Source organism: Crotalus tigris, unplaced genomic scaffold (genome assembly GCF_016545835.1).
Source record: "Crotalus tigris isolate CLP2741 ecotype Arizona unplaced genomic scaffold, ASM1654583v1 scf7180000024433.2000942, whole genome shotgun sequence".
Classification (NCBI taxonomy): domain Eukaryota; kingdom Metazoa; phylum Chordata; class Lepidosauria; order Squamata; family Viperidae; genus Crotalus; species Crotalus tigris.
The window spans coordinates 239,752-252,519 of record NW_024100601.1 but is presented as its reverse complement, the minus strand read 5'-3'; the positions used below and the strand labels follow the sequence as shown (position 1 = coordinate 252,519).

The window sequence follows — 12,768 nt, the reverse complement described above, 5'->3', positions numbered from 1 at the left end:
GGATCTTATAATCCGGTAGGGTGATACACAGCTGTTTCCCCCTCTGACTTATAAGCTGAACCTTAACCTTTTCACGGATCAACTGCCTCAGTACTAGGTACCCGTCATAGCCTTTGGAGCTGTGAGCGATAAAAGTACATCCTTTAAACTTATGATTTATAAAATTCTTTACAAACTGCTCCAGGCATCTAACACCATAACAATCCCACCTCACAACACCTTTATCATCCCCATCCTTCAACATATTCCTGGCACAGGCATAATTAGGTATATGGATGCTGTCTCTTGACAGCATTCAAAATCATAAATGATATATCTTTCGCCAATTTGCAGCCGGTCCAATGAATTTAGAAAGCATAAATGCCCTTCCAAGCTTTCAACCTTCTCAGAGCACTGTCCACACTTGGTTTCCTTGCACTTTTTGTGGGGGCTAATGATGTAAACCCCACATATTTCACAATATTCTTTATTCTTACAGTCAACTTTTCCCTCCATAGCAAGCTGTGTGTAGACTGGCAAAGCTCTTTGCACCTTAGACCGGCAAAGCTCTTTGCACCTACAGCAGCGCGTCTTTTCCTCCACCACCTGCTGGCATTCTTGGTTGAGGCATGCTCTGCAGATATATTGACAGCCATGACTAAATTTGTGGTGGTAGGGTGTGTGGCAGAATTTACAGAAATAGCATTCACCCAGGAAGCCCTTGATATTTTTGATGCCACAATTTTTTCTTGCTGGAGGCTACTTGTGACAAAAAAACGCCAACCGTCCTGCATATAAAACAAGATCTTTATAGTGACCCTTAAATCTTCTTCAAAGAGGTGTATCTGAGAAAAGTCAATTCTGTTTTCTGTGGAAACACCCAGTCTATTGTGAAGTTCCCTGGCCCTGGTAATAATTTCTTGATTTCTAACATCCCCGCCAATCAGCCAGAGCAAACAGCTAGCAAAACACAGAAATTCACCTCCCACATTGAAATCTACTAGGTGCTGTCTTTTTTTCTCCAGCACTTGGCGAGCAGCACAGTGTTTAACTTCCTAAGACCTCCCCCCTCCTTGTTCTTCACGATGGTAACCACTAATTGCAAATTACCCCCCCCCCCAATATTTCTGCCTTACTTTGAAGCAGATTTTCAATACTGGTCAGAAAATCATCGGCATTTAAATCATTCATATTCCTCCTAAGAGAAAAGAGAGGATGATTTAACCACTCTGCATCCAGCCAGAGTTGAACAAAATCGTTTGGACCTATGTCCCTAGCAACAATATCCAAAAGAGTCTGTATCACATTATTATACCTCCTAACAGCATTTGTGTTGCGTGGCTTGTGGAAGGCTGAGGCCTAATGTCATGCTGGGCCCCTTGGTGCTCTGTGGGGATTGTGAGATCCACGAATGGCTGATCATCCTCCCATTCTGAAGGAAAAGAAAAATTCCAATGGTCAGAATTGTTGCAGAAATGTTTATAAGAATCTAAATGTATGAAAGACAAATACCTTCATATACCCTCAAACATTCTAAGTCTGTCAATTGGTTCTCTATGGTAATAGCAATATCAGCAAATGACTGGTCATCCTCCCATTCTGAAGGAAAAAAAAATCCCAATGGTCAGAATTGTTGCAGAAATGTTTACCAGACTCTAAATGTATGAAAATATGAAAGACAAATACCTTCATAAGCCCTCAAACATTCTGAGTCTGTCAATTCATTCTAGTGAAATAAAACAATCAATCAGTCAAACAAGCAAGCAGACAAGAATATTCTAAAACTCCATTTTGCATCTAAGTGTTTCAAAAATTAGCCATAAAACTACTTACAATAGTGGCTTCCATTCTGAAAAGGGTCTTCTTAGCAGATCAAATGGCTCCGGAGGTACAGATATGCCAGAAACCAGCAAATGTGACTAGACCAGTATGGACCCTGCTTTTGTATACGCTGGTGATGTCACAAATTAATCACATCAGAGGAGGTGTGTTCTTCACAACTTTTGCAAAGCTGCATTTAAATAGTACGTAATGTTACAAATTAATCACATCAGAGTTGATGAGTTCTTCACAACTTTTGCAAAACTGGCCAGCCCCGCCTCATCAGGAAAACACTATTGAATAATATCCCACGAGCTTTGATTAAATTGTGTTTAACATCTGCCAAAGTTAAACAGGAGTCAGCAAAAGAAAAACATAATACATCTTTCATGTGATTTGTAAAGCCCATTTTATTATAAATTTCATAGCATTAACAGCTTGTTGTAATTAATTTGTTACATTTTGGCATATGAATCTCTTCAGAGACAATGGCAATTCAGATTCAATCTTTGCCTTTAATGACAGTGGTTTACGGCTCTTTTCAATACACTGTATGAATGTCTTGAGATCATCAAGGGAATCCTGGGTGAAATGTAAGTTATTCATTTTGTCAGAAATACTGATGATGATCCAGAGAACATGAGGCATAGAAAGTCTAAAGCATAAGCTGTTAATACGTTGTTTCACTGGTACCATCTATGTGGTCTTCATCTGATTGTAGACATCCCATTAAGCAGTGGTGTAATATTTTAATGATACACGCTTTCAGAATCTGAGGCATGCTGACATTTTGAGACTCCGCCGTTTCTAAAGCAGGAAATAAGGTAGATTTAGGCTAGCTGTTTCAACCAATCAATATATATATATTTACTTACCATTTGATGTTTTGCAGAATCTGCAATAACAAGGCTTTGTAAGCTTGTTCTCTTCAATGAAGCCGTATAACTCAGGTCCTTTTCTTATTCTGCGCCCACGGTGGGAGGTTTGGGGGTCAAATTTACATCAAACAAATCACCATCAGGGGTTGCCATCTTCAAAAGACTGCTGGGATTAAATCGCTAGCTGTTCAGGCCTGCCCGTACAAACTCCCCTGCCCCTTGCAATGCCATGCCCAGATCACGGGGAGTATGACATGCCTGGGCATGTCCCAAACAAGGCCTAACTCCCTTTTTTTACTAGCAGACAGAAACACGCATGCCCGGAATCGCGGTCCTGACACGCCTGAACAAGTTTTAAACCCCTACTTGCCGCCTGGCTGCTTGCCTCTTGTGAGCATTTTAATTCCTGCTAAAATTCCTTGTCTTTTGCTATAGGGGGGCAGAATACATTTTATTCAGGGTGCAAATGGCAAAATATGTGTCTTTAGATTTTTACAAAGGTAAAAACCAACTGTGGGTTTTAAAAGGGGCTGTGGTTTGTTTGTTTTTTCCCCTGCATTCGAGGAAATGATTTTAAAGCCACCTAGAAATAAATACCTTTTAGGAAAAAAAAAATACCTTTTAGGAAAAAAGGGGTTAAATGTAGGCTCTGGTTAAATGCAGGCTCTGGCCACCTTTCAGGGTCTTCTTTTTCCCCAGCTTTTGAGGCACTGATTTTTAAAACTCCACAAAAATTAAAAGCATCGTTAGGCTAGAATGATTAGAAATAAAAAGCCTTTTTTATTTCACAGCTCCCCAAAGTAGGGCTTGTTTCCCAAAAAACACAGGCCTCTGCTAATTATTCACTTTACTTAGCTTTTTTGGTTTTGAATGTCCATAGAATTAGTCTAGGGTTAACCTAATCATGTACCCAGAGGATTGACTACCAATCTTGATGGTATTAGCCAACACGTCACATCTGGAGGGTGGGGGCTGAGCACGTCACTTCCATTTAGGGCCATAACCTGTTGATGTAATCAGCACGTGGGCTTGTTTACTTTGATGACGTCACTGATCAAAAGTGCTGATAATTTTCATTAAAAAAAGGTATACACTACTTCTACTGACGTATTGCAACTTTTTCTCCATTGCTGGCAATGGGGTGGGCGCGGTTTCGGCATGATGCATCCAGCCTGTGGACCAGCAGTTTGACACCCCTGATGTAGGAGAAGGGTGATGAGCAATATAAATGATTGGCAGGTTATTACAAGGCAAGAGGACTATTAGTCAATTGCCAGGAACACAAGCTACAGGTGGTCCTTGACTTTTGAATACAATTGGATCTAGCATCTCAGTTGTTGAGTGAAGCAGTCAGTGACTGTTTTTTTGTTCTCTGCTCAGGTACAACTGGTACTTTCAGTTGTAGTCTTTCAATTTTCTGAGTTGTTAAGCAGACAAGAGTGAAAGAGATGCCTGTCAGAGGAGCTGAAATCCTCTTGGCAGGCAGCCCTTTTGCTCTTAAAAGTTTCTGCAGCCCACCAAAGGATTTCAGCTGCTCTCATGCATGGAAGGGAAATTCTTCATTGGGCTGCAGGAACAGAGCTAAAATCCTGAAAATTTCAGCTCCCCTTTATCCCTTTCATTTGCAATCTTTCCCTACTGGCTTCTCAACTGACTTTGTGGGAAAGCCAGCAGAAAACACTGCAAATGGTGATCACTTGATTGTGGGGTACTTGGCAACTGATCATAAATATGAGCTGGTTGCCAAGCACTTGAAATGTGGCTGTGTGACTGTGTGGGGACAACCTTTTACTGGGAAGAGTACTTTGTGGCCCATAAAATGCCCTTTCTGATCATAACTGTGGCTGCTAAATGACTGTCCTAAGTCAAGGGATAGCTGTATCCACAAGCTAGTGTGAGCAGTGTATTCTGGTGGGAGTCCTGCTTGAAGCTGGATAGCAAAGGAGCAACCACAGTGAAACAGCAGCTCATCCCAACTACTACCAGTACCAGAACTTTGGGAAAGCCTTTTTTTTTTAGACTTTTGATTGAAGAATATCTCAGAAACCGAAGACTACTACAACCACATGGAATCAGCATAGCACACAAGCCAACTAAAGCCCTTCAAAACATCCTAAACAAACCAAAAGACCCAGAAACCCCAGAAGAAAAAACAAGAGTAATCTACAACATACAATGTAAGAACTGCAACAACCACTGTGTAGGACCAACAGACAGAAGACTGGCAGAACGCATCCATGAACACCAAGTGGCAGTCAAAAGGCACGATGAAAATTCTTTAATTTCACAACATATAGACAGATTTAACCATAGTTTCAATTGGGAAAATGTGACAATCCTAGACCAGGCCAAATCCAAAAATGCCAGGGAATTTCTAGAACCCTGGTACTCTGACAAACCAGCCATTAATAAACACATAGACATTAACTACATTTATAGACTATGCAAAAGAGACAATCAACCAGCCCAAAACAAAAAAAGACTTCAGCACCTCTCCACCAGTAATCAGATCAGCATACATTAACTCCAAGGTCAACTTCAGACCAACAATCAAGACCCCAATTAAGAAACTGCAGAGCCCAACCAAAGAATCCCTAAGACTGCCCCCACCACCCACCCAGACAGGCAAGATACCAGAATATAAACTGACAGCAAACTAGCACTGATGACATTATCTAGTTAGTTAGGGCAATGAAATGTCTGCAAGAAAACAAGCTCAGGGAGCACCAAGGACCCCTCATTTTTGCTTGAATTCAGTAATAAAGGACTTCCAGCATAAAGGGCTGAGCAGTAAAAATATTTAAGTGGGAACATCATAAGCCCTAGAAGGGCGGAATTGACTCAGAGCAGTAGCCTGTTGGGGAAGGAGTATAATACCATTAACCTGGTTGATAAATAAACTATATTGTGTACAGATTTGCTATGTCATGATGTCCAGTCCTTGGAAAACAAAGAACCCTCATACTTACTAGAAGCAGATCCACTGCTTTTTCTGCAAAGCAGGCAAGGATCCAGGATAGGAATACAGAGGACTCCTTTATAAACACTTCTCTTAGTCTTTCACTGCTGCATTAGAACTAGTTCTTGTGAAATCTTGCTGAACTTTTGGATCACTGCACTCCCCATTTTGGACATGAAGTTCCAAAACAGTTATTAAAAGCAGGACATCTCATTAAACCAGATGGTCTTTATTTCAGTGCCAGTATTACAGATACAACACAAATGTCCCAGAAGAACAAATTCAAATGGAACCCAGGACTGACAGACTCAGGAATAGAAAGGGGGGGTGGGAGGGAGCAGGAAGCAGCTTTGCAGTGGAGTCTTGAGACGAGTCTTTCTGCAGCTAATCCCCCCCCCCCATCTCTAAGCAGTTTGCCCAGGATCACACTCTTCCTTTCTACTCATCCTACCACAGCTGACAGCCAAGGAACAGACAAAGGAGGTCCAAGATTTGGGATTGGGGCACATTGAAAAATGACTTGCTAGAGCAGTCAGTCTTGTCCATCATGATGCTTCTTCAAAGAGGCACTGGCCCAAAATGGGCTTGGCTTCACTGCCCATTGTCCTGCCAAATCCTCTAAGCAGTGTTTCTGTCCAGAATAGCAGATCCATACAGGGCTCAAATCACTGCTCACCAGGGTTGCAGTCATGTGTAGAAAAGGGCCCCAACATCAGGGGAACCCAAGAAGAAGGGCACCAGCTTCCTTGAACAAAAGTGTCTAAAGATGGTAACCCTGTAAGGAGCCAAGCCAAACCCAAACCCATCTCACCCACCCATCTGCTAGACACAAGGCGGCAACAGGAGCAGCAGCCCCCTTCCCAGGGGAGGGGGGGGAGAGAGCACATGTCCCAATGTGCCCCCCTTCCCCAAACAAGGGAACGTGATGTCTGTGGTGGATGGGGCTCAGCAGTTCAGGAAGAGAAGAGAGAGTGCACAAGGTTTGAAAGAGAGATGCTTCAGGATGAGCAAGATCAGTCCTCCTCCTCCTCCTCCGAAGCAGCAGCAGCAGCTCCCCCAGCCACAGGGAGGCTGGGGAGCCTCTGGAGTCACAGGCTCTGCCCAACATTCCTTTGGCCAACCAGGTAGGGTGAGGAGAGCAGAGCTCACTGCCAGGATTGGGGAGGGAAAGAGTTGACCTCTGCCAGGTCCTGCATTGCCGAGCCCTTGTGGTTGTATGTCAACTTGATCCGCATGCGGAGCTGTTGCTGCAAAAAAACAGAGAGGTGAAAATGAGTAGGGGATGGAGAGGAGCCAAGGTCCAGCCCTGACTAAATAAGATACTAAGAGAAGAGTCCAGCGAAGGAGAAGAAGCAAAGGTTGCATCTTCCTTTGCCCAAGGCACTCTTGCTTCCTTTGTGCCTCCCTCTTCAACTGGCCCATCCCTGTTAAAGGCCATCTGAAGGGAGGCTGGAGAGCCACCTCACTTGTGTACCTTTTGCGGATTCAGGACTTTGATGACTTGTGTGATGGTCCCTGTGTTAAATGCTGGGATGATGCTGCTGCTCGGAGACAGGAGCTGCAGCTGGAATGTCTAGAGGGGAACCAATAAGGGAGCTACGCTGATTTCTCAGCAATGGCAAGCAAGCCCTAACAGAAACATTCTGCAAGGCTGCTTGCAACAGTTTTCCGATGGCCAAACCATATCTTATGTTAGCCTTATCCCCACCTGAAAGACCTGACCCACCTTTGGTACCGCAGCCTGGAAAACAAAATCTGTCATGTCCAAATCAGTGCTATTGGATGCCTGTATGGTGATGACGGTGACACTGGGGTTTGTATTGGAGCGCTCAAAAGCAAAATCAATCTTCAGGCCGTTCTTGTTGTAGGCTGTGATTGGAGGAATGCCTGTGGAGAAGCAGCACTGCTCAAGTCCTCGGGCTGCCTGAAACCTTCTTTACTTTTTAGAAGCTCAGATTCCAACACCCTCACGGGCAGGGATGCGAGGAACCACGCTGCAGGAGAAAGCCTGTCTTTTCCTTCTGGAGTGGTGTCCTGGCAACTGCCTGGACTGGTCCCTGCAGTTTTCTTGGCAAGGTTTTTGGAAGGGGTTTGCCATTGCCTCCTTCCTAAGGCTGGCCCAAGGCCACCCAGCTGGCTTTGTGCCTAAGGTGGAACTAGAAATCACAGACTCTCGTTTCTAGTCTGATACCTTCCCCATGATACCACAATGGCTCTGGAAACCAGGCTATGATAACCAATATTACAACACAACCCGAGAACAACCCTGTTTGCTTGAATAGGTTTGATCAGCAATACTCTTTTTTGTTTTTAATTGGGGCTCCCAAGTCATCTTGAGAAATATCTTCAACAGAAAGGAGTGAAGTACATTTCTATACATCAGCAATTCCTTTCCATATATCAGCCTAGCTCCTAAAGTCCAGAGCGTTCTACATTCTCACCAGAAGGTATATCATTGAAGATGGGTGGTGAAGAAAGTCCGTCCAACAGAAATGGAGCCTGTGGTATCTGTGGGGCAGGAGCTGGAAGACCTGCAAAAGCAACACAGAAAGCCCTATGGCTCTCCAAACCTGGGCTTCCCAACAACCTGTTTTTCTCCCACCTGAAAACACAGGATTTCACCTGTTGTTGGATTGAGATCCCCAAGAAGGTCCAGCAACTCCCCACCAGCAGAAGTTGCCTTGCTGGAAGGGGCCGTTGATATGACGGGAGTGATGTCATTGCTTCCCAAAAGATCCAGTAGGTCATTGGCCTAACAAAAAACACGGAGACAACCCATTAACTTATTTGGACAAAAGAGCATGCAACTCAGAAGAAAACACTCAGGGAAGTAGCTAAGCAGGGGAATTTCTGATGAGGAATAGCAAGAAAACCATCAACTGATCTTGTGGTAGTTTAAGCCACTCTTGCAGCCACTGTTGTTGACAGCATGAATTCCACAAAACATTCACTTTTCTTACCTGGCTGGCTGGTGGCAAGCTGGACAGAGGTGACTTGGTCTCCAAGACTGTTGGCTCTGCTTCCCCATTGGGCTGAGTAACATCTGTAGGACCGTTAGCTGCCAATTTCTCCAGAACTGGCATACGTTCAAGCAGTGCTGACCTGCAAGGGAGCAAGGTAATCGTTACAGAATGTCCTATGGTTCTATTCACAGGAGGATTGGGGTAGAAGCAACTGTCCCTGTTGCAGAGGATTTCTCTGATAAAGGGACAAGAATGCCCCCCCCCCCAAATGCCTTTCTGTAGCAGAGGCACATGAAGCCATCAGCTAAGCTCATTCAGCTGGTGGCAGGCACTTGTGACATATGTTTAGGAGATGGCAAACAGATCAATAATAGCGGTTTTTTGTTAGGCATGACGTATTATACAAACACAAGAACAATGTTACTTTATCTGGTCTTAGGGTATATTAGGCTATGTGAACCCAGCCAGAGATATAGTTTTGCAAAGAATTTAGGAAGTGGGCAGTTACAGTTTATACACTTTGAGAGATGCAGGATAAATATCCTTAAATTTCTGATGTGTTTCTCAGACAATCTTATGTTGTCTACTACTATCTGCACAAACAGCAAATGTGACTTCTAAAGTAATTAGAAGACAATAACTATCCTCCAAAGAAATATCTGCTCTTCAATAAAGCAGCTCATTATTTCAATATAAAGAGCTCTTTTACTAGCTCTGAAAAATGCATCATGACTGCAAAGATGTTAGGCTGACCTATTGATCAGAATCCTTTAATTTACATTCTGTAACGATACGTTTGATTGTGTTCTTAGTTCAGAGAGGACATTTATGGCATCAGAGTGATTCCAAGATAAAGTTGTGCCTCAGATCTAAAGCCATATATATACCATTGTTCATACATATCAACAATGTATTCTAAAAATTCCAGTGGTAAACTAATGGCTTAGGTAGAGCAGCTAAAGACCAACTGCTTCCCATGAATAAGACTCCTGCAAATCTGGAAGAGATGACAAACATACTCTGCAACTGCTGGAGTACAAGCCATAGTAGTTTGTGATATGCTATGGAAGAATGAGGCAGTGGGCTATTCGATGCTATTCGTACCTGATTGAGCCAAGATAATGCACGAGGAGCTGTGATATCAAGTCTATCTTTCAGCAGGAGTCACTCGTTCAGTCTCGACGCATGCATCTCAAGGTGCCACCACCAGACAATGAAGGATGTGGAAAGGCAACAAGACTACCAGTCCTGGGGGTTCAGTACTCACCTCATGTGGTCATACTTTTTGAATAAGGCATTGTACTCCACTGCCCTCTGCTGGAGCTCCACATCAATGCTGCTGCCATATATAGAGACCACCTTCTTAATGCGACTGTGGAGGGGGGGAAGGGAGAGAGAGAGAGAGAGAGAGAGAGAGAGAGAGAGAGGGAGGGAGGGAGGGAGAGAGGGAAGGAAGAAACAGTGAAGGCACCAGAGAAGAGCTTACTTTAGCAGGCCTGCCAGTCCCAAGCCTTTCACTACAGCAGGGTCGAGACACAACTACCATGGCCCTGGTGGCACCGAATGGATTGCCCATGGAAACTTGGCCTCTGTCACCAAGTTTTCTTCTGAGGTTCAAGCGAGAACACAGTGCTGGAGACTCCTCTTCCAAATGCCAGCTTCCTGGAGAGTTTGGCTCTTTTCAGAAGATTTTAAGCAGAGCTCCAGAGACTCAACTGCAAAGCCCAACCTCTTCCATAACCCAGGGAACTCACTTGACTGTGCAAGTGAACCGTGTTGAGAGTTTCATGATGGCAGTGAGGGCGTAGCCCCGTGTGACTGATGCCGTCAAGTTGGAGACAAGAATACTTTCCAGAACATCAAGGACTTCATCCTCTGTGACCTGGGCAAACCAAAGGTTTGGACAGGGGTAAGGAAGCTGGGAAAGCAGCCACCTGGCCAAAAGCTCACGTCCACAACCATCCTCTTCCCTTCTCCAGTCAACCAACCTGGATTGGCTCCTCCTCCTCACACTGACCGGATACCAAGAGATCTCCGTATTCACCAATGCACCAGGAAGCCACCTGTACCAGGGGTTGCTAGCAGAGGATAAGGAAAGGTGACAGTTCAGCCATGATCTCTGCCTGGAGACAATCAAAAGAGTGTTTCCGCCCACCGCCACTGGACTTACTTGGGAATAATCTCCCAGAATGGCTTTGTAGAGTTTCTGTACAGTGTAGGCATGCATCTCTATGCTGTTGGTAATGAGTTGGATAAGGTTGGGCACAGCATCATCACGAACATAGCTCCCTGCCTGGAGTGGGTGGGGAAAGGTGACGATATTACTCCTTAGTCATGGTTTGGCACTTAGAAAGAGGTTTCTATTGGGGAAGCTACAGATGTTGGACCAGCAAATTATATTCCTCCATTTTTAAAGTGGGGAGGAGGTGTTATATAAAAATATAATAGAACGTAAAGTTCTACTCTATAAGCACTTATAGTCCGACTGATTTAAAGTGGTCAGATAAAAGTTATTAAACTGATAAAATAAAATGCTATACCAGCATAATATAGTTGCAAAATTCCAGTGTCCAACTCTCCTCAAAACAGCTTAGTCAGTGATTGTTCAAAACTATGATGGCACTGAGCAAATGGTGGTTATGACCAGTCCTCAAGAATTCTGCCCGTTTCCACACCCTCTCATACATACGATCAAGATCTGGGCACTTGGCAGCTCATTTGAGCTCACCACTGGTTGCCGCACATGGTTGCTATTTGTGATCATCCCTGCCAGCGTCCAGGCCGGCAGGGAAGGCCACAAGTCGCTGGGATAAATCTCCCTATCTTCTCCAACCAGTGCCTGTCATGCATCCCCTAGCACGAGGGTCCACAACTCCCTTTCCGCAGACTGGTACCAGTTTGTGTCAGTTGGGAGCCAAGCTGCGCAAGTGGCAGGTGAGTGTGCGAAGCTTCATTTGTGCAATGTGCGGGATCTAGGCTGCATGCGTGAAACCATCCCCCTCCTCGCCACTGTTGCTGCCTCTGTCAGTCTGTGGAGCAAGAAAGTTTGGGGAGCGGACTTCTGGCTATGACGTCATCGTGGAACGGGTGAAGGAACAGATCTCTGTTCCTAAGTCCCAGGAAAATCTTCGCCAAGAGCCCAGCAAGGGCTTTGCCGATCCCAGAGAGATCGGTAAATTAAAGAGGAAGTGTCAGAATCCAATCATATTTCATCTTTAATTATCAAATATAGAAACTCCCAATTCTGCCTTCTTTGGATTCTGCCATAAGAGGGAGAGAAGGGGGAGAACAAAAGGGCTTTATGGCCCTCACTTCCTTCAGTAGACTTCAAAGAGCTGAATGCTGAATGTGTGTTTATTGTAACCTATTGTAACCTCAAAGTGTTAGCACCAGAGAACATTAGCATTAACAAAGAAGAGTATTTGCCTTTCATGTAGTTATCTGAAGTCTCCATCCAGACGGAAGAAAGAAGAAACGGGGTGGAATTGTGATACTTGAAACTATCACTGGAAGGGGGGTTGATTGGGTGGGACTACTGGGGAACCCCTTAAAACCTTGAATGGGAGAGCTTGGACCCCAAGTCCTGTCTAGCATGCCTGCAACCATTTTCTCTTAATAAAGGATTCCTGTTGGAAGAACTATTCCAAGAGTTCTGTCTTCTTAAGATGCAAAGTGGGGTGGGTCCTTACATTAGACAGGACTTGCAAAATTAATCCACCTGGAAGGTAGACCCTTGCCGGGGGATTTTGCAAAAATTTACCATGTCAGACAACGAAGCAAGAGAGGGAGAAAACTCCCTGGAAAGAGAGCCGCTGACCCAGTTGGAACCTTGCCAGACGTTGGGATCCGAGAGGCCAGATTTCTCAGAAGAAGAAGTGGTGGAGACACAGGACCACAAGCCTCACTGGTCGATGGGCGTTGGAAAGAAAAGCGAGTGGGGAAAGGAATCAAGAAAAGTGACCCTGAGACGAGGGACCAAGCAACCAGAATGGAAACAGGAGATGGAGAAATCCCTGCACGCAAGTGAAGAGGGAGGAAGCTGTATGCCGTACTCAGACTGGATCCTAGAGAAGCTATTGACCTGATGAAGAGAACTCTCAGCTCCCTAGGAGAGGAGATTCCTGAGCCCTACGCCCGCCCCAGTTCCTGGAGCCACAAAGGGAGAGAC

At 44.6% G+C, this 12,768-nt stretch overlaps 1 protein-coding gene across 2 annotated transcripts in view; it reads right to left on the bottom strand.

Annotated features, from left to right (window-relative positions):
• Window positions 1-5,831: 5,831 nt before the first annotated feature.
• AP1G1 (adaptor related protein complex 1 subunit gamma 1) overlaps window positions 5,832-12,768 on the bottom strand; it is a 28,210-nt gene continuing 21,273 nt past the window's right edge. For both annotated transcript variants that reach the window (XM_039331038.1, XM_039331039.1), the window contains 10 exons: window positions 10,771-10,893; window positions 10,589-10,678; window positions 10,355-10,482; window positions 9,868-9,972; window positions 8,598-8,739; window positions 8,260-8,389; window positions 8,079-8,168; window positions 7,364-7,524; window positions 7,112-7,210; window positions 5,832-6,884 (listed from right to left, as the gene is read on the bottom strand). In XM_039331038.1, coding sequence (XP_039186972.1) covers window positions 6,783-6,884; window positions 7,112-7,210; window positions 7,364-7,524; window positions 8,079-8,168; window positions 8,260-8,389; window positions 8,598-8,739; window positions 9,868-9,972; window positions 10,355-10,482; window positions 10,589-10,678; window positions 10,771-10,893 — 1,170 coding nt within the window. In that variant the 3' untranslated portion in view covers window positions 5,832-6,782. The remainder of the gene's footprint in view (window positions 6,885-7,111; window positions 7,211-7,363; window positions 7,525-8,078; window positions 8,169-8,259; window positions 8,390-8,597; window positions 8,740-9,867; window positions 9,973-10,354; window positions 10,483-10,588; window positions 10,679-10,770; window positions 10,894-12,768) is intronic.